This window comes from Stigmatopora nigra, chromosome 20 (assembly GCF_051989575.1).
Source record: "Stigmatopora nigra isolate UIUO_SnigA chromosome 20, RoL_Snig_1.1, whole genome shotgun sequence".
NCBI classification, from domain to species: domain Eukaryota; kingdom Metazoa; phylum Chordata; class Actinopteri; order Syngnathiformes; family Syngnathidae; genus Stigmatopora; species Stigmatopora nigra.
In genome coordinates this window covers 6,899,332-6,920,654 of record NC_135527.1, presented here as the reverse complement: position 1 = coordinate 6,920,654, position 21,323 = coordinate 6,899,332, and the positions used below count along the sequence as shown (strand labels likewise).

Here is a 21,323-nt window from a genome sequence, read left to right as displayed (position 1 = left end):
ATGAGTTTAAAATAAAAATATCAATAATAGTACTCATTTAACATAACTAAATAGCGAAAACCATTTAGATTCCAAACGTCCGGTGACCAAACGTACCTTGAACTCAATACTGAATCTCTCGGCCAATCATCTCAAAGCCTGACTATCCGACTAACAAAATTGTGATCACTACTCTATCAAAAACTGTGCTACGTGTATTTAGCATATCATCCAATGATCTTCAACCTAAAGACGGAAATTAGCCCTCAGCTACAACCTTACATATTTACATATACCTATTTATGAATATAAATATCATCATTAATATTCTTTCCCTTATCAAATACATCAAAACTGAAACCTGGGTATGCATTTCATTTATCTACGAATTAAACAAACACCGAAAACAACAAAGAATCCGGGTTTTTTTGTCCTTACTCCCGATTGTAACTTTTTAAGAATGTTTGAAGAGCGAAAGGAGAATGGACGCCGACCGGTCGTCCTCTGATGGCGTCGGCAGGATTGTAGAAAAGCCTTAATTGGGGAGCATCAGGTTATCAGGCTTAGGAACAAATCTTCATAGAAGTAATCAAACCTTGATGAATTAAAGCAAACGGCTTTAGTGTCCAGCCGCCATTCAACTAACCCCCCATAGCTTAGCTGATAGAGCTTCTATGATAACAACTACGCACGTACACAGCCGGGTAAAAAAAACAACAAAAAATGCACGACATAAACACAAATCCCAGCCTTATTAGCATCCACTTTTTGAGCCGTTTTTTTTCAAATTGCAGATGCTGGCAAAAAAAAAATAGAATCTAAATGCAATCAATGGAACACTTGGAAGGTTTTTTTGGAGAGCTGAAAGAGCCTACTTGTTTTAACTCCTTCAAAAAAATTGTTTTAGCTAAGCCGTGCTTGATTTGAAGGCTTGATTGATTCCGAGAAAACGGGATAGTTGACGGTATTTTTTTTGGTAATGACAACGACTCGTGGCTAATTTTGTTCTTTTGCTGATTGCCGGACGTTTTTTGTTCAATGGTTTTTGCATCTGTGGTCATTTAATGAGTCCATTTTATCCTACCGATCAAAACGATTAACACTGTGAATTCAACGAAATTTTGAAGGCTGTAAACAATGAAACAAGGAACCATGCAATTCTGGTTGTGACATCACAAGCAGAGTTCCGTCTTTAGCCGCAATATTTACCGTTTTTTCATGCATTTATGCCGTAAATATCATTAAAAAAATGCTACACAACATATATTTTGAGTGAAATTGAAGAAAAAATAAACCTATTTTGCATAAAAATGTGAAAAAAACTCACCTATAACTGCCAATGTTTGCTCAGGGTGCCGCCATCTTACCTCAGGACTGTTACGTACACACTTCATGGTTGTACTGCTCACCCTGACTTCCTATTTCTCCTTTTAAGACCCCCTTCCCCTCCAGACGGGGGTGGAGGGACAGCTCGCCCCTTCCCTGCTTTACATGTCTGATTGTTCATCTACAATTCACTTCAATTAATGCCTAGTAGCCCCCGCTATTACTTATTGTTAAATGATGCTAACAATTGCATAAACAACAAGTAGACGATTAGCATTGTAGCTACAAATTGAGCTAAATAGCCCAATTATGAAAAAAAGTGTTATTGTTTCCTTGCATTGTTTCAAGTCTCCGTAATTGATCAAATTGCTTGTAAAAAAACCTCTGTTTTGCCATATTTCTTATTTTAAGACCCCCCTCTCTCCTAGTCGGGGGAGGAGGAGGATATTCCTCCATATTCGTACCTTTAACTGTCTTCCTTTCAATTGGTGAACCATGTTTATGTATTGATTGACACTGACATGTGGCGAGAGGTCATACAGAGTCCACTGATACATTTCGAACTCAAATCCCCCCCTTTTTCATCAAGTTCTGGGCCCAATCCCCATTTTTTCCTTTTCCTTTCTTCTCTCTTCCCTCTCAATTTTCCATCTAATTTTCCCTCCACTCTCTCTCTTTCTCTCTTTCTTCCCATGTCAGGCTTTTTCTCCCGCTCCCTCGCCACCGCGTTTTTACCTCGTGTGGGTATTAAGCTGTAACAGGCAACGTTTTCTGTTACTCTGTGATGTATGGCTGACCTGCTTTCCGCCAGAGCCAATCGAGTTGCCTCCATTTTGCCTTTTTCTGCCTCAGAGTATCAAAAAAACCCAGAAAAAAGAACAACACTGCCTTGTGTGAGTGTCAAATACAAGAATTAGCCTCTGTTCTGGTCTCTATTGGCCTAAACAGATTGGAAGCCTAGCGCTGTCCATGGTGCTGACGGCTATCAGGAATAATGTCGCTTTATATAAAACTATTCCTAAGAGAGTGTGGCATGGATAAAAAAAATAAAAAAGGTGGTGTTTATTGTTGTTTTGGCCCTTGTTGTTTATTCACACGATAAAGCGGGGAGGGGTTCACGCCAGGGTGAGTACCCCTTGGCGCCGAACGGATTTGGATCTACGAACGGCTCTTTTTTTGAGAGTCGTTGACCCGTAAGGACGTTTTTTTTGTGATGTCTTCAAGGGTATTTAAGGCTCGGTTCTCACCCGTCATCAGGAATGGAGTCGAGCCCAAAGGGAAGAAGCGGCGGCAATTTGCGCGAGGACGTGTTTGGCGGTCCGGATGGCGGTGAAATACGAGCCCTGGCGATGGTTATTGCGGCCGTAAAACGCGGCGACATAAAATACAAAACAGAGAGCGGCGGCGTCTATTTATGGAGCAGATAATCGGCGCATTAATCAGCGGCCCGTCATCCGCCGCAAACACTTTTGCCGGAGCCAAGTCGCGGCCCGGCTTTTATGTGGCGCATCAGGTGGAGCCGTGATTGGCTGAGGGCCAAACAATGACATGTGCTACTGTAGTGATGTTGTTTTTTTTAAGTTTGAAGGTCAGGAGTCGTGATTTAACTGTTAAAGCCGAATTGGTTGAGGTTCTTTGGTGGTTTGGGGCTGATTTGCTCATTCAGGGCCTGGACCACTTGCTAGGAATTAGCCAATTAGAAATTGAATGTGCTTCTCTAACTTAAACGGTATTTACTTTTTAATTAGTAGTGCATTATTTTCTTATTTCCTGCTGTCATGACACAATTGGAGATCCCTTATATCCACTCAGAGTGGGCGGGGCAACTGTCACAGGTGGGTTTTTTACATAGTCCAAGTCCTTAGCCCAAACTACGGCCCCCGGGCCACATCTGGCCCGCTAGGCCTTTTAATCCGGCCAGCAAACGTTGTCCAAATGTTTTTTTTTTTATTTTCTCCAATATGGCGCCATCACGCAGAAGCCAGTGGCAGTAGTTCTGTCCACTTTTATTTGTTTTTCGTGTTTTACAGCCCTTCCATCTTTTTTTAAATGAAATTTTAATATTTCTTAATACATTCCTTTACTTACTTTACTTTGTACTTTATACTTTTTACTTTAATGATGAGTATGATAATACTTTAGTCCTTTTTTCTGTTCATGTTTCATATGTACTGTTAACGGATGCACTTTTTTATTTGTATCATATCTTATACTGACCCGGCCCATCTGTCAAACTTTTAAAGTCAATATGGCCGCCCCCGGGCCCAAAAGTTTACCCACCCCTGCCTTAGCCTATTAAAAAATCAGGTTTACCTACACAAAAACCTTTTCAGATTGACCTAATTCAACACAAAACAATTAAAAACAGCTATTTTCCTAAGACCGCCTCTCATTTTGAACCCCTAAAACTACCGATTTGTCACCATATTTCTTAATAATTCTAGATTTTTACATGATTTGACTCTTGCACGTCGCCCTGATTTGCCCGAATCGCCTTCATCAAGCACAGCTTGATTGGAAATGACAGGCGCAAAACATTTTAGCCATTTTATTGAGAGTGAAGTTCGGGGGTAACGTCAGCCAGGGAGTTGTCAGCCGCCAACGGCGATGGTAATCAGTCACCCTCATTTTTTTTCACGACTAATGGAGGTCCATTCTTCGAACCGTGTGTCTAGCACCCCTAAATTTCAATAGATGGGACTTCTAGTCCGGTCAAAGGCAGCCAGTGATTCAAATCTTCTTCTAGGCTGTCTTCCCCTTGCGATAGTGGTAAATGGCGGTACTTCATCTTTCCATCCAGTCCTGCCTATTATTCATATTTGACAGAAGTCCTTTCCGCGATTGGACAAAGTGCCCTTGGCGTGTCCGACTTAATAGTTTAAGTGTGAAGGTTTGAGCCGGCCGGGCTTGCAGAGGACTGCCAAGCGTGGCTCCCGTCCAGCTTCTCCAAGATGACCGCTACTGTGAGGATGGCTACCTCAAAACACACAATTAACGTTCAAGTGGTTTTGTCTGAGTTGTGACAAAAAAATTGGACCTGTGAGATATTTTTATGTGGATATTATAGCTCTTAGTACATTTCTTTTTTTGTATTGACATTCTGGTGCTCGGATGTTTGGTCGCCTGTCTTTTGGTCCCTTTTGGTCCCCAGTCTTTTGGTCACCGGTCAAATAGTAACAGAGTTTTCTGTAGAAACCAGCTCCCAAAATTATATTCATGAGAGAGAGTTTAATATCTAAGTAGTGTTTCATATCTAAGTAGTGTTTAATATCTAAGTACTGTTTAATATCCAAGTGCTGTTTAATATCCAAGTGCTTTTTAATATCCAAGCACTGGTTAATATCCAAGTAGTTTAATATCCAAGTGCTGTTTAATATCCAAGTGCTGTTTAATATCCAAGTAGTCTTAATATCCAAGTAGTCTTAATATCCAAGTACTGTTTAATATCCAAGCACTGGTTAATATCCAAGTACTGGTTAATATCCAAGTACTTTAATATCCAAGTACTGTTTAATATCTAAGTATACTGTTTAATATTCAAGTGCTGTTTAATATCCAAGTAGTCTTAATATCCAAGTACTGTTTAATATCCAAGCACTGGTTAATATCCAAGCACTGGTTAATATCCAAGTACTTTAATATCCAAGTACTGTTTAATATCTAAGTATACTGTTTAATATCCAAGTGCTGTTTAATATTCAAGTGCTGTTTAATATCCAAGTACTGTTTAATATCCAAGTACTGTTTAATATCCAAGTAGTGTTTAATATCCAAGCACTGTTTAATATCCAAGCACTGTTTAATATCCAAGTACTGTTTCATATCTAAGTAAATTTGACCGGTGACCAAAAGACCAGTGACCAAACGTCCGGTCACGGACACCCTTAACACCCAAGTCCTAAAATCGTGCCCCCTATTATCTGCCCCAATTGGGCCACGTTTTCAGATGGAAAAATTTTACCATTCCACTGCAATCACAATCCTACGGTTTTGCCGAATCTGGCAACCTTGCCACTTTCATTCTTTGTCTTAATGTATTACAGTCTAAAATCCGTTGAGGCAAATGGGCAGTTTTTGTGTGTTTTGTTGACGCGTTAATCAAGTTTGCTAAATTGCTTTTTAGCGTGATTACAGAGTGACGGTGGGGCTGTTTTTTCTTTTGACTCCTTCAAACTCGTTTGTCATGCACGGGGACAAATGCGGGGAGGGATTTTCAAGGACGAGGTTTCAGACACGTCTGCTCTATTGATTGGTTAACGAGCAGGCGTCGGGTGCCGCGTTTGCGTTGGGGGCGCCGACACAATGGAGCACATTTGCTCGCCGCACAATGCGGGCATGCTATGCTAGGGGGTCTATCAGGAGGCGGGGTAGGGAGGGGGGTCTTTGGACCACGTTCAGGCCTTTCTGCCAGGCGGGACGGCCAAGGATTGGGTAGCGGATTCTTGGGGGAGCACAATGGAAATGCTTGGAGGACTCTTCTCGTATGGTTTTGTTGCAAAAGTAGTTTTAGGAAGACGTTGAGTGGTGCTATGGTGTTTTGGGGGAATTTGGGGGAAGGGATTTAGAACAATTTGCAAGATTTTAGTGTATTTTTTTCTTAGTGTGATGGTACTTTGAATAATTTCCTAAATTTTAGTGTATTTTTTTCTAAGTTTGATGGGACTTAGAAAAATTTCCAAGATTTTAGTGTATTTTTTCTGAATCTGAAGGGTCTTAGAACAATTTCTAAGATTTTTGTGCAATTTTTTATGTGAAGGGACTCTGGAACCTTTCCTAAATTTTAGTGGATTCTGTGTGTGAACGGATTTAGAAAAAAATGCAAGATTTTAGTGGATTTTATGAAGGGACTTAAACCATTTCCAAGATTTTAGTGTATTTTTTCTGAATCTGAAGGGTCTTAGAACAATTTCTAAGATTTTTGTGCAATTTTTTATGTGAAGGGACTCTGGAACCTTTCCTAAATTTTAGTGGATTCTCTGTGTGAAAGGATTTAGAAAAAAATGCAAGATTTTAGTGGATTTTATGAAGGGATTTAAACCATTTCCAAGATTTTAGTGTATTTTTTCTGAATCTGAAGGGTCTTAGAACAATTTCTAAGATTTTTGTGCATTTTTTTGTGTGAAGGGACTCTGGAACATTTCCTAAATTTTAGTGGATTCTGTGTGTGTGTGAAAGGATTTAGAAAAAAATGCAAGATTTTAGTGGATTTTATGAAGGGACTTAAACCATTTCCAAGATTTTAGTGTATTTTTTGAAGGGACTTTGCAAAATATCCAAGATTTTTGTGTATTTTACCTAAGTTCTTTGAAAAATGTCCAAAATATGATTGTATTTAGGAAGTAATTTTAGGTTGTGTGTTTTTGGGAAATTCATGTGAAGTGATTTCGAAAAAAAATCCACTCAAATCTTGTAAATTTTAAGTGTAAAAGGAGTATTTCCGTTCGTGCTGTTGTAATGTTATATATAATAGATATTTAAAAATTTTCCTTGTCAAAATACAAATTATTTTATTGTTTTATTACCAATCCAATCATTATGTTCAGTGATTGGTCAGGACCTAATTCCTATTTTTCATCCTATCATATTTATAGTAATAAGAACCCCAGGAACAATAATGATACTCCATTTTTTTCTTTCCATTGGAGCGGTAATGGTGGACATTTCTATTGGACTTCAAACATGGGCGGAGCTATTGAAATTTCCTGAAAATTGAACGATTTCCCGCAGATCTTGGCTTGTTTATCCTATACGGCTACTTTTTTGGAGAAGTTTTGTACCTAAACTTAAGCCGGCGCCTTCAAAAGACAGGTAGTAGTGAGGGGGCGGTCTTTTGCGCCACAGCGCCCACTCGCCTAGAGCTGTGCATAAGGGTTAGCATGTGTGCACGCAAGCATGCACATGTGACATGACTAGCGTCTTTCTTATTTATGAGCCTTACCTCCATCCAGGTTGCCAATTTGTCTGAGGAACAGAGGGGGGGAAAAAAAGGGCTGTCCGAAAATGGCGCTTCGCTTTCGCGCCCGTTAGTTTTTACGGCCTACTAAAGAGGAAGAGCGGCGGCGGCGGTGGTGGCCAACATCCTTCCTGGCTTGATTGACTTCTCCACGCTCGCAATTTCTGCCAATAACGGTGTGCTAGGTGGACTGCGGCAAAGGGCAAATGGCAGGCCAGAAATGCTGCTTTTATGTTGCATCTTGAGGATTTTTGCAGGTTTATCTGGGTCATAATGAACCCTGAGTTTTAAGGTGCTCGGATGTTTGGGTGCAGGTCTTTTGGGTGCTGGTCTTTTGGTTGCCGGTCTTTTGGTTGCCAGTCAAATGTTGACAGAGTTTACTGTTGAAACCAGCTCTGAAAATGATATTCATTAGAGAGAGTTTAATATCTAAGTACTGTTTAATATCCAAGTACTGTTTAATATCCAAGGACTGTTTAATATCCAAGGACTGTTTAATATCCAAATACTGTTTAATATCCAAGTACTGTTTAATATCTAAGGACTGTTTAATATCCAAGTGCTGTTTAATATCCAAGTACTGTTTAATATCCAAGTACTGTTTAATATCTGAGTACTGTTTAATATCTGAGTACTGTTTAATATCCAAGGACTGTTTAATATCCAAGTGCTGTTTAATATCCAAGTACTGTTTTATATCCAAGTACTGTTTAATATCCAAGTACTGTTTAATATCCAAGTACTGTTTAATATCTGAGTACTGTTTAATATCCAAGGACTGTTTAATATCCAAGTACTGTTTAATATCTAAATAATGTTTAATATCTAAGTACTGTTTAATATCCAGGGACTCTTAAATATCCAAGTACTGTGTAATATCCAAGTACTGTTTAACATCTAAGTACTGTTGAAACCAGCTCTTATGAAAGAGAGTTTAAAATCTAAGTACTGTTTAATATCTAAGTACATTTGACTGGCGACCAAACGTCCAGTCACGAGCTCTACCGGCAAGCCCCTCCCAGTTGAGGATTTTTGCTTGGACATGCCATTGAAAATGAAGGCAGTCTCTTGGATATTCCCACTTTTCCTGACTGTGTTGATGAACGGAGTTGGCCACGTTCCCCCTACATGACTTGCAATATATGACAGAACCCAAGCCACGCTTGTGATTCAAGAACCCCCCCCCCCCTGTAGACTTAAGGGAGTGCATGTGCTGATGAAAAAGTAATGTACTGTGTCTGCGACGTGGTGCTGGATGTTCCCTCGTGTTTCCCGGACTCCGGAAACTCATCTTCCACATCGAGCTGCTTTCCCCCTTTTTCCCCCTCCATTTTGAAATTAAAGCTAAGAAAGAAAAACTAGACCCCGAAAAGCAGTTTCTCGTCGTCAGTCCAAGGTGCTCTTAATCAGAGATCGTCATGTTCAAAGTATAAATAAACTTAGGATCATGAATATGGATCACATGCAAAAACGTCCCTAATGTTTCAGGGTTTTTTTTCGGAAACGTCTTGGAATCGGCGTCCCCTCTGGTGCTGATGTCATTTGCATCTTCTGGTTTTAAGCCAGTAGACTCATTTGTTTGTGTTTACACTTCGTTTATTTTTGTTCTGGACTTATCTTACTTTTTTAAATGCAGCCATACAATCGAAAACAGCCATTTTGGTTCAAATTATTTTGGATATTTTCTGGAATGAAGGAATAAACTAAAATGCAGTACTCTGAGTTTTTCCGCATGGCATTCTGAGAGTACACAGGGTCGGACGCCATTTTAATGGACGCTTTTTGGTCATTTTTTGTGCCAACACACAAAAAAAACTGCTCATTAGCATAAAACCTAAAGTCATAATTGCTATTGACAGGATTAACAATAATTTCGCGCTACACATTAATTGCAAAGTCAAATTCCGAAAATGGCACAAGTCGTACACAGCTGTCATCAATCATCCAAATATATTTGGTGATTCATTTTCTCACACCTGGTTTCTGACGTAGCGGCCACAGCGCCGATTGATTAATTTGGCCTCCCTTTTTTAGTGGGATGTTAGATTTACCAAATGTCAAATTAATACCAATAAAATGCAGGAAACTGATTTGACCATTAATCATGAAAATATTGTGAGAATTTTCCATTTTAATTCGGGTTTTTCTTTTTTCAGGTTTTGGTGAAAGTGGACATGGATAAAAACCTGGTTTTCGCTTCTCAGGTAGGTCAATTTCTTTGTGTACTTTATATTTTTTAAACTAATTGACTATTTAACTAAACCCAAAGTGTTTACATCGCCCCCTATAATACATTCATGACATTACAACACTTCATATATCAGAGCTTATGCTACTTTAATGCTAAACTATAATAACAATAACCCCACAAAGTTATAGTCTTTATTAATTTTTAATGAAACACAACCATTTGAATGCTGTCCTTAGTGATAATCATTTACTCGCATATAAGCCGTATTTGAGGGCACAAATTATTCTATATATTGGTGAAACTGCTAGTAAAAAATAAATAAATAAAGAAACTAACAAAAATACATTTGTACTCTAACAAAAACAAGAATATGGAGGTGAACATTGGGGAAAAGGGCGTCTTATACGAGAGAAATTGTAAAATTCAACGATTTTAAGGCAATTTTAAGGGTATGGCTTATACTTAGAGGTGGCTTATATGCGAGAAAATGTTTTTTACCATTTTGCAACGCAAAAACTATGTGCAATGACTATTTAATGAATATGACGGATATGAAATGATGAAAAGGTAAGTTCCATCAATATTTCATCGCATTCCTCACATCCCATCACAAGGTAGGTTCCTTTTTATCCAACTTTTAAGTGTAATCCCCCTCCTAACCACTAGATAGCAGCAGCAAAATTAAACTAGCTGAAAAAGAAGAATCAAAACAGGAATTATTTCCCCAGACTCGTCATTCGTGAACATTTTAAAAGCGGATTGGACATATTTGTCCATTATTACTTATTATTAAATGATGCGTATGCTAACAATTGCATAAACAAAAAGCAGACAATTAGCATTGTACCTACAAATTGAGCTAAATGACCCGGTTATAAAAAAGGTGTCATTGTTTCCTCGCGTTGTTTCACTTGTCTCCGTGATTGATCGGATTGCTTGTATAAAAAACCCCTGGCTTGCTGTATTTCTCTTTTCAAGACCCCCCTCCCCCTTGGTCGGGGGAGGAGGGGCATTTCTTCCCTCCCCCAGCTTTACATGTCCGATTGTTCATCTAGAATTCATTTCAATTACCGCCTAGTAGCCAACGCTCTGTCTATTTATCGATTGGTGTAGCCCTTTCTATCTCAGACGCGTATAACCCCGCGGGTTATTTTTTTGTGTGCCTGTTTTTGTGTGTGTGCAACACAGCGGGCACCTTCGCCGCTCCGATCAACAATAAATATGAGCAGCGGCAAACAATTACCCCCTTAACGAGGGATTAATTGTGTCAAGATGGAGTGAGGGCAGCGCAGAGGTTGGCTGATGCCGTCCATTCCTAATGTGTTTATTTTCATGAGTTAGGCAGATCAGTCTTTGGATTAAGTAGCCTTTTAGCGGACCTTGTCGTTGCCTGTTAGCAATTTTTTGAGGGAAATGGATTGGTTGTTGTACATGTTTATCGTCAGCATTTTTCAAAAACTGATGTTATCGAAAGGGAAAACAGAGGGGTCTGTTTTTGTTCTATTTTGTGTTTACATGTGTACAGGGTTCGATACTGATTCTGAAACGGTGTGTGATATTAGTTAATGTAGATATAGGTGATACATATAGAACGTGGTGTGTCAAAGTGGTGGCCCGGGGGACAGATCTGGCCCACCACATTATTTTTTGTGGACCAGGAAAGTAGACTTTCTGTTTTAGGATTAAATTAAAATGAAGAGTTTATTTGTATATTACATTTCCTGATTTTCCCCCTTTTAAATCAATATTTTAAATTATTTTAATCCATTTTTAGTTCAAAAATCATTTTGTAAAATCTAAAAATATATTTAAAAAAATCTAAAATAAATATTAATTTAGATCTATAAAAATCAGAAAATTCGGGGCTTTTAATTCAGGTCTTTTAATCCATTTATTAAAAAATATTTAAATATTATATCTAAAAAATGAAGAGTATAGATGTATATTAAATTCCCTGATTTTCCCCCTTTTAAATCAATAATTGTCATTTTTTAATCCATTATTTCTGTGTTTTTAGTTCAAAAATAATTTTGTATAATCTAAAAATATATATAAAAAATAGCTAAAATAAACATTGTTTTAGATCTATAAAAAACTGAATATTCAGGGCTTTTAATCCAGTCGTTTTAATCCATTTATAATTAAAAAAATCTAAATATTATATCTAAAATAGTCCAGCCCACATCAAATCAAGTTGACGTTAAAGCGGCTCGCGAACCAACCCGAGCCTGCCACCCTTGATATAGAGCTAGCGCAGGTGAAGTGAATTGTAGCTATGTTGCTATTTTTAAGCTAAAGTTGAAAGCTCTTGTTTGAAACTGTAAATCCGCCGCAATCTGTTAGCAGGACTTTACCTTGTTTATGCGTAGCGCCAAGTAATATCAGTAGTGTCGGCCCAGATCAATGCTCTAAACGCCTTTAACGCTGCCACTTCAAGTCGTTTGTCACTTATCGATGGCGATGGCGGCGGCGGCAGTGAGGCGAGTCCTCAGCTCCGGCGCTATCGCCTTGATACATTTGTCGCTTCTCTAACGCGCCTTGTCAAGCCTCCTAAGTGTGTCGTCAAGCCCAAGTCATAACTTGAGGCCGAGCTCTGTCATGTTCGCCGCCGACAAGCGATTAAGCGCCCACGCACACGCCAAATGAAACACGGCGGACATTTGTCGCCCGGGTTTGGTACAGGAACGAGTCGGAGAGGGTTTTAGGATTGGCGCTATTGGCTTGGACGCCAATAGCCATCCACGGCTGTTAAAAAAAAACAATTTTGTTGTTTTTTAGACAAAATTGAATCCACCGCTAATTAGTTTTGTGAAATTACCGTATATCCTGGACTATAAGTCGCATTTTTTTGTCTTCCATTGTTTAGCAACCAATACTCAAGTGGTACTTATGTTATTTTACCTCTTTGACCACTGAAAACTAGTTTTTTCAAGGTTATTTTTAGCCGAAAAGCTGTAAATGCTACATTAGCATGTGTATATTTAGCCAAAAAGCTGTAAATGCTACATTAGCATGTGTATATTTAGCCTGTAGCTCTCCATTGAACTATTTGAGTTGGATTTATTTGATAAGGGACATATTTATATTTATATTCTGTTATTTGTGATATGATTATGGTGTCAATATATAGAATTTTGTTGATTTTTGTGTTCGATTGTTTTTAATTAACCTAAAATTTTATTATTTTTGAAGGCTAGTTGAGAGTCAAGAGGTATTCCTAGGTTTTTAAACTATTGGACTACTTTTATTATATTTTCTTGGACCAAAACGTTGTGGGTCACTGTTATTTCTTGCTTTCTTTAAAAAGTACTTACTGTTATATATATATCATTAATTGTAGTTGAGATTTTTAAAGCCAGTTATTGACACTCGTCATTGCATTTGTGAGTTCTTGTGTTTTTTGCCTTATGACTGATTAACGTAGTAACTGAGTAACTGACTTAAAAAGTATCTTTTTAGTTTCTAATACAAAACTGCAGTGAGACTTTGGCAAGTAGCAAAATGTGGGCGAGTGAGCCAATGTCTGACTTCCCTGTTTACGTGCATGCATTCCACGTGTTAGTCATCTCTAGGGTTTATTTCTTCCTCTCTTCCCTCCGCCTTTTGGCAACCTTTTACACCCCCTAAAGCTCCACCTAGCTATTTATAGCAGGGGGAGAGAAGGGCGAGACCATCAAAGACGTTTCCTTATATCAAAGCCCATCCGATCGTCTAAAAAAAGGGGGGGGGGGAGGCAGGAGAAATCCCCAGAAGGCATCGGGACCCGCCGCTGGGAGAACAACTCGGCAGGGGCGGGATTCGAGTGTGGGAACGTGCCAAAAGCCAGTGAGTGGGTTTTCGTGTTTCCTCAAATGTAACTCTTGGGGGTAGCCCAAGCCCGGGGCTTTGACGTGTTGACGTTCATTGTCGCCTAATGAAATTACAATGAGCCCTGGGAGGCCCGCGGTGGGTTGGCGAAGATGCGCTGGAATACACGTGAAACTGCCGTGCAGGCTCCTCCCACTGCCGCCTCTGTACAGTAGAAAACAAGGCAATTAAACTCGATGGGGACTAGGAGGATGGTCGATGGTCTTTTGGTCGATGGTCTTTTGGTCGACGGTCTTTTGGTTGCCGGTCTTTTGGTTGCCGGTCTTTTGGTTGCCGGTCTTTTGGTTGCCGGTCTTTTGGTTGCTGGTCTTTTGGTCCCTTTTGGTCGCTAGTCTTTTGGTCGCCAGTCTTTTGGTCTCCGGTCAAATGGTGACAGAGGGTTTACTGTTGAAACCAGCTCTAAAATTATATTCATGAGAGAGAGAGTTTAATATCTAAGTACTCTTTAATATCTAAGTATTATTGAAAACAGTGAATATTTAGATATTAAACTCTGTCTCATGAATATAATTTTGAGTGCTAGTTTCAACAGTATTTAGATATTAATCACTACTGGGATATTAATCAGTACTTAGATATTAAACAGTGCTCAGATATTAAACAGTACTTAGATATTAAACAGTACTTAGATAATTAAACACTACTTAGATATTAAACACTACTTAGATATTAAACTCTACTTAGATATTAAACAATACTTAGATATTTAACACTACTTAGATATTAAACAGTACTTAGATATTAAACAGTACTTAGATATTAAACAGTACTTATATATTAAACTTCTCTCTTAGATGTTAAACTCTCATGAATATAATTTTGAGTGGTGGTTTCAACAGTACTTAGATATTAATCACTACTTAGATATTAATCAGTACTTAGATATTAAACAGTGCTCAGATATTAAACAGTACTTAGATAATTAAACACTACTTAGATATTAAACACTACTTAGATATTAAACTCTACTTAGATATTAAACAATACTTAGATATTTAACACTACTTAGATATTAATCAGTACTTAGATATTAAACAGTACATATATATTAAACTTTTCTCTTAGATATTAAACTCTCATGAATATAATTTTTAGAGCTGCTTTCAACAGTAAAAAAAACAACCCAAAAAAATGGATTAGGCGTTTCTGTCATCATGGGAATTACACGCAAGTATCATGTACTAGCACACATGTAAATAGTACTAATTGACTATGTATATGGGGCCCTTGCGATACCAATGGAGTACTCATTCAAGATATGCAAACTAGTGCTGGGAAAATAAAATGAATGCATAGTCTTGTTTTTCATCACCCAGTGGGTTTTGGAAACAAGTTTGTGTGTTTGTTTATGTTTGTGTGTTCATTTTTTTGTTTGTTTGTTGCCAAGAGAGAAAAAAGAACAGTACAAAACCTTAAATGCACTCGAATAAAATCCAAAAAAATCCCTTTCATCTCTAGTTGGCGCCAAGGAAATTCTCTCAGTAAAGACGCAATGGCGCCACAGTGAATGTCAAGTGTTAGAAGCATTTTATTGGCAAGTAACCGCCAGCAGATGGCAGTCATGTAGCTCAGTATCAGAGGAAAGGGTGGTTAAGTTTTGCTGTTGTTTGTTTGGCTTGTTGTCGGCTTTCCAAAGCGATGGAAGACCAATCATTTTGAGCATTAAGTTATGAATTTAGTCATTTATTAGTTTTTTGGGGTCTATATTTAGTTTTCTAGTCTGTATTTTGTTTTTTTAGCCATTTAAATGATTATTTGCAAGCTAAATAAATTAGCATTGCTTAAAAACGTATAAGTCTTCAACTCTTTTGCACAGAGGACCACAAAACTTGACTTAATCACCCCCGTTCACAGCAATACACATCAACCCAAAGTATAGGATGTCCTCCAGTGACAAACTCACTTGAACAGACGTCCAATCAACGTCAAATTTAGCACCCAAATCTTTTCGTATGCGTACAAAACAAAACGCCGTCACGGGTCTCGAAGGCAATTATGTCCTGTCAGCTGGGCGTTAAAGGTGTACACGGCTTGCGCACCCCTGCACAAACGCACCCGACCGCTGCGGAGATGATGCATCGCACCCCCTGCGCGCACATGGAAGGGGGAGGGCGCCGTGGCCGCGCTGGTGCGTGTTGAAATATGGCCCCCATATTTCACTGCGCACACAGCATTTGTAAATGCCAAGCGCCCTCCAAACCCTCCCCACGATTCCCGGTGGATCGTTCCGTCATTTTCTTAAAAGCCGAAAGACTCGGCGAGGATCGGCCAATCGGCAAGCAGTATCGGCGCCCGCCATGTTTTTTTTTTGTCAACAAACACAAAATGTAAGGGTCACTTTTTGAATATCGGAAGGCTTTCTGTCATCGGTGCTAGCCGTGAAATCACCTTTATCACAAAGGATGATGGGAGACGAAGGCGAGGGTGCTCCGTCACCCCCCACTCTATACTTCCTCCCCCCTCCTTCTCCCTTGACGCCGCACTCATTCAATCTCCCGAACCGTCACAGTAAATGGCTAAATTTATAACTGCCACTTCAGCTGACAATCACATGCTATCGCTACATTCTCACTGTAGTGGTTGGAGGAGAGGCGGCCATGTTGTAGGCGGGGTAACCCCAAGTTTGTTTCGTGCAGGCCTTTGGTGAGGTCGTGGTGTATTACGGAGTTCCATGGAAGAATTAGATTGGAATGGATAACTTTATTCATCCCATATTTGGGAAATTTTGTTGTCATAGTAGCAAGAGGGTGAGAATACAGACACAGAAAAAGCACATATATACATACACATACATATATAAGCACATATACATACATATATAAGCATATATATACATATACATACATATATAAGCACATATATACATACACATACATATATAAGCACAAATACATACACATACATATATAAGGACATATATACGTACACATACATATATGAGCACATATATAAGCACATGTATACTTACACATACATATATAAGCACATATACATACACATACATATAGAAGCACATATATACATATACATACATATATAAGCACATATATACATACACATACATATATAAGCACATATATACTTACACATACATATATAAGCACATATATACTTATATATACATATATAAGCACATATATACATACACATACATATATAAGCACATATATACATACACATACATATATAAGCACATATATACATACACATACATATATAAGTACATATATACATACATATATATAAATATAAGCACATAAGTACATACATATATATATAAATATAAGCACACATACATACACATACATATATAAGCACATGTATACATACACATACATATATAAGCACATATATAAATACGCATACATATATAAGCACATATATATACATACACATACATATATAAGCACATATATATACATACGCATACATATATAAGCACATATATATACATACACATACATATATAAGCACATATATATCCATACACATACAGCATAACAGCTAATGGGTGCAGCAGTCTATTGCTGAAAGAACTTTGGAGGGACTCCACAGACTCAGGGGGTGGGAGGTGTTGTCCACGATTTTTGTACAGGTATGGAAGGAAGAGGTTGTGGATAACAGGGGGAAGAAGGGGGTGCTATAAGTGACAGACTCAAGCTGGGGACGTTTGTCGCCGCTCGTCACTTTTTCCCGCCAGCGAGTGGACATGACAGCCAAGGCGGCTGAACGGGGAGCGCCAGGGCTCCCAGGACCAGAACGCCGAGTGACAGATGACTCCGTCATGCTCAGGCCATCATGATCGGAGGGGGGGACGGGGGAGGGAGTCGGAGGCGGGACGAGATGCCTTGTGACAGTATCAAAACCCAGCAGACTCGTACCCACGTCTGTCAGCATTTTGGAGAGACTTTGCTATGCCGGTTAAGGAGATTGCCCCCGCTAAAATGCTAGTAAGGGTTCTCTTGGAAATGTCATTTTTTTAGGGGGTGCTTGAAATCTCCATCTAGTCAAATTTGACAATTCAGGAGATTTTAAAATGCATATATAGTATATTAAATTTCCTTATTTTCCCCCTTTTAAATCAATAATTGTAATTTTGAGTGTGACACCCTTTGCATAGCCTATCCAAAAGAATTCAAAAATTAGCATCTACCCTGACAATTTTGAATAATCCGCAAAAATCGACCCAAAAATTATTGAATATTATTATTCTTAGCGTAAAAAACGGGCTAAAATCGGTAAAATACGATATCAATTTACATTTGACGACCTGCACCTGTAGGGGGCGAATACTTGCCCATCATAGACAAATGACCAATCCTTCGGAGGTCAATGTCCAACAGGAACATGGGTGGGAGGCGGCTAATATAGTCAGGGGCGGAGTTTAGGAATAGTACATCCCAAAGACCCCCCGACAGTCAAGCCCGGCTGTAGCCGCTGATTAATGCCACACTTTGGCTAATTACCTCCTTGGCGGACGCCGCCTTTAATGACGCGGCTCATCAGAACAGTTTGGACGGATGACCAATCGCGAAGGGGGAAAGGCAGGAGATGTATCAGTGCAACCGAGCGTCCGAACCCAGCCATCGACTTTGCCTTCCCGCCCCATTAGGCCCATCCCGTCGTAGACCGCCACCTTGGGAGAAGGAGGGGGGTGGCGTCCATCCATCGGGCTAATTTACCAAAGTGGCGAGAGACCGGACGCCGAGTCATCGGCATGGTCATCCCGAGGCACGCGGGGGGGGGGAAGACGTGAACTCTGATGGCAAAGCTAATTTGGATCCTCTCTCAAGCGTGAAATATGGAAAAGACTTGCTAAATGAGCAATTAATCCCGCCTAGATACCAAGTACCCACGTTAGGGTTTTTACCTGAAAACGAAGGGAGAGATTCCACGTTAGTACACACCTCCATCACGTTTTTGAGCTGCCATTTTGCTTTGGAAGGTTCCACTTAATTGCCTTGTGGATGACTTTAGCCTTTGCATTCATTCCCAGGAGTTAAACTGGAATGTATTGCTTATTTTTAGCCATTTATCAGTCGGTTAAATATACACTGTTCCTCATCATTAATCATCTACTGTTTTGTACAAAAAGATTTGAAGAGTAGTGACCGCTAACCCGAAGATTAGCTACCATTAGCTATGCTAAACATCCAAAAAAATGGACTTTAAGACTTAATATCTTAGCATTAAAGCCGATATGATAAATCCAAAGTTTTTTTACATACAAAAACTACATTAAGACCCTCTTTCACCCCCCAAAACGTGGGGTTCTATCTCAGACTGGCGTTTTAATAAAGCTACCCTGGTTTTATGCTTGGGGACATTTTTAAAAACCTGTCAAAAAGAGCTGTTGGGAAATATTGATTCCCACAACCAAGAGAATGTCAAGGTAAATGTTTGCCGCATTTCCAGTGCAATGATGTCTCCCAACAACAGGAGAGACGTTTTTTTTTGTCCTTGCGGAGACATTTTAACAATTTGTACAACACCCCGTGTCTTTATTCAAACGGGATAATCTTTCCCATCTCCCACAAAGGCGCTAGTAAGTAGCAATCATGATAATCTATAACTGTGTTATAGCCTAAATCCCTGGACGGCGTATTATGTTGCCAAGCCAATAAATAACGGGGCAAATAAAGTGTCTGTCCATTTGCGTTTGTTAAATAGGTCAATCCGTTTTGACATTTTGGAAATGTATGAAAAATGATGAAAGTGGGGGGTTTTTAGCTTGCGCTTTCATACTATACAGATTTGGAACTATTAAAATTGTGTAGTAAAAATTGTTTGTCATGGGGTGTCAGACTTCTGTTGGGTTGATTTCATGTGACAATTTTAGATATAATATTTAGATTTTTTTGTATAAATGGATTAAAAGAACTGGATTAAAATCCCTGAATAATCAGTTTTTTGTAGATCTAAATTAATGTTTATTGTAGATTTTTTTAAAATATATTTTTAGATTTTACTAAAGGATTTTTGAACAAAAAACAGTAAAAAATATTTAAAAATTACAATTATTTATTTAAAAGTGGGAAAAATCAGGAAATTTAATATACTATATATAAATATTTTTTTTAAAAAATGGATTAAAAGAACTGGATTAAAAACCCTGAATATTCTGTTTTTTTTAGATCTAAATTAATGTTTATTGTAGCTTTTTTTAAAATATATTTTTAGATTTTACTAAAGGATTTTTGAACAAAAAACACTGAAAGTGAAAAAAATCAGGAAATTTAATATACTATATATAAATATTTTTTATAAATGGATTAAAAGAACTGGATTAAAAGCCCTGATTATTCCGTTTTTTATAGATCTAAATCAATTTTTATTTTAGATTTATTTTAATATATTTTTAGATTTTACTAAATGATTTTTGAACTAAAACAACAGACAAAAATGGATTAAAATATAACAATTATTGATTTAAAAGGGGGAAATCAGGAAATTTAAAATACATCTATACTCTTTATTTAAATTTGATCCTAAAACATAAAGTCAGCACTCATAATTAACTTTCCCAGGCCACCCAAAACTATGCGGCGACCCAGATTTAGCCCCAGAACCACCTTTTTGACACATGTGGCCAAGAGAGACGGACAACTATCCTTGCGGTAAGACCACACCGCGATAAGAAATAAACAGAATATTAAGGATCATGTAATCCTAGTGGTCATATTGTATTACAGGTCAAGATCCATTACCAAGTACAATATTTCCATTGGTTGTTTTTTCCAAGAGTCGACAACAAGGCGTTTAATACATCCAGGGCAAAGGTAATAAAAGGATTAGCTTAGCACGCCATGAGCTACTGGAATGGTAGAAACTCTATTAGGCCACACCCCGTTGGCTTTTAGCTCATGAATAAAACATGATGTCCCCCCTCAGTTGCTTCCAGGTGTGACTTCACTCGGAGTAGAAAAAAAGGCCAAATGAATATTCAGTGACAGGTGGTAATGAAATCAAAACGTTCTGAGTGGGAGTCTGACTTTAGATGGAGTCGATGGGCGTTGCGAATGGTCGCTGGACTGGCGCTGATGGAGAGAAATGAGCGACTTTATATGCACTGACAGGGCTGAAATGTTGCCCCCCAAAACCCCCCACCCCTGCACTTTTAATGGTTTGTCTGACAGCAGATGGAGCCGTCACCCTGCCCTTTATCGATGGAGGCCATTTTGTTTTTTTTTGGACCAATCGGGAGGGTGATTTGTTTATGATGAGCAGCGGGACTCCCCAACGACCCATCGGTCAACATTAAATAGATTTTATTTAGTGGCGTGCTAGTGCTGTTAGCGATAGCGCTGTTAGCAATAGCGTTGTTAGCACTTTTGTCATATGATGTCAAGAATCCAGTCTCTGGAAGACAAACGGTTGTAAATCGCGAAAAGGCAGGACAATGGTAATCTTTGGGTGTTAACACCGGTGCAATTTCCCTTTATATTTGTGCGACCTGTCCCTGACAGTTGTCCAGATTGGCCTTTCCGCCTTTGTCTGCCCCTGGCTTCCTTGTTGTTATCAGATTGAAGGGCCCCCCCAAGAGGGGGGAATTGTGCAAGACTAACTTTGTTTGAGGAGCGGCAGGCTCCTCTCAGTCAAACGTTGACCTTTTCCGTTCCCTCCGATGGCCGCCGTTGTCCGGATCGGAGAGATGCCTTCCACTTCTTTGATCCAAATTGCTCAGTTCCCCGTTCCAGGATTTCCTTTTGCCCCGCTGCGCTTTGTATTCCGGGTTGTGTTGGGTTTTCTGATAGACAGCCAGATAGATCCTCTAAAATAATTTTGCTAAAGTTTAAACAATGGCAACCGTGACCGGATGTTTGGTCGCTGGTCAAATGTACTTGGATATTAAACAGTATGTAGATATTAAACAGGAATTGGATATTAAACAGTATTTGGATATTAAACAGTACTTGGATATTAAACACTACTTGGATATTAAACAGGACTTAGATATTAAACAGTACTTGGATATTAAACAGTACTTGGATATTAAACAGTAAGTGG

General features: G+C 38.8%; 1 protein-coding gene across 1 annotated transcript in view; it reads left to right on the top strand.

The window, feature by feature from the left end:
• The window catches only part of ppargc1a (peroxisome proliferator-activated receptor gamma, coactivator 1 alpha), a 165,876-nt gene that overhangs the window by 55,351 nt on the left and 89,202 nt on the right, over nucleotides 1–21,323 (top strand). The window contains exon 2 of the mRNA XM_077742527.1: nucleotides 9,415–9,462. Coding sequence (XP_077598653.1) covers nucleotides 9,433–9,462 — 30 coding nt within the window. The 5' untranslated portion in view covers nucleotides 9,415–9,432. The remainder of the gene's footprint in view (nucleotides 1–9,414; nucleotides 9,463–21,323) is intronic.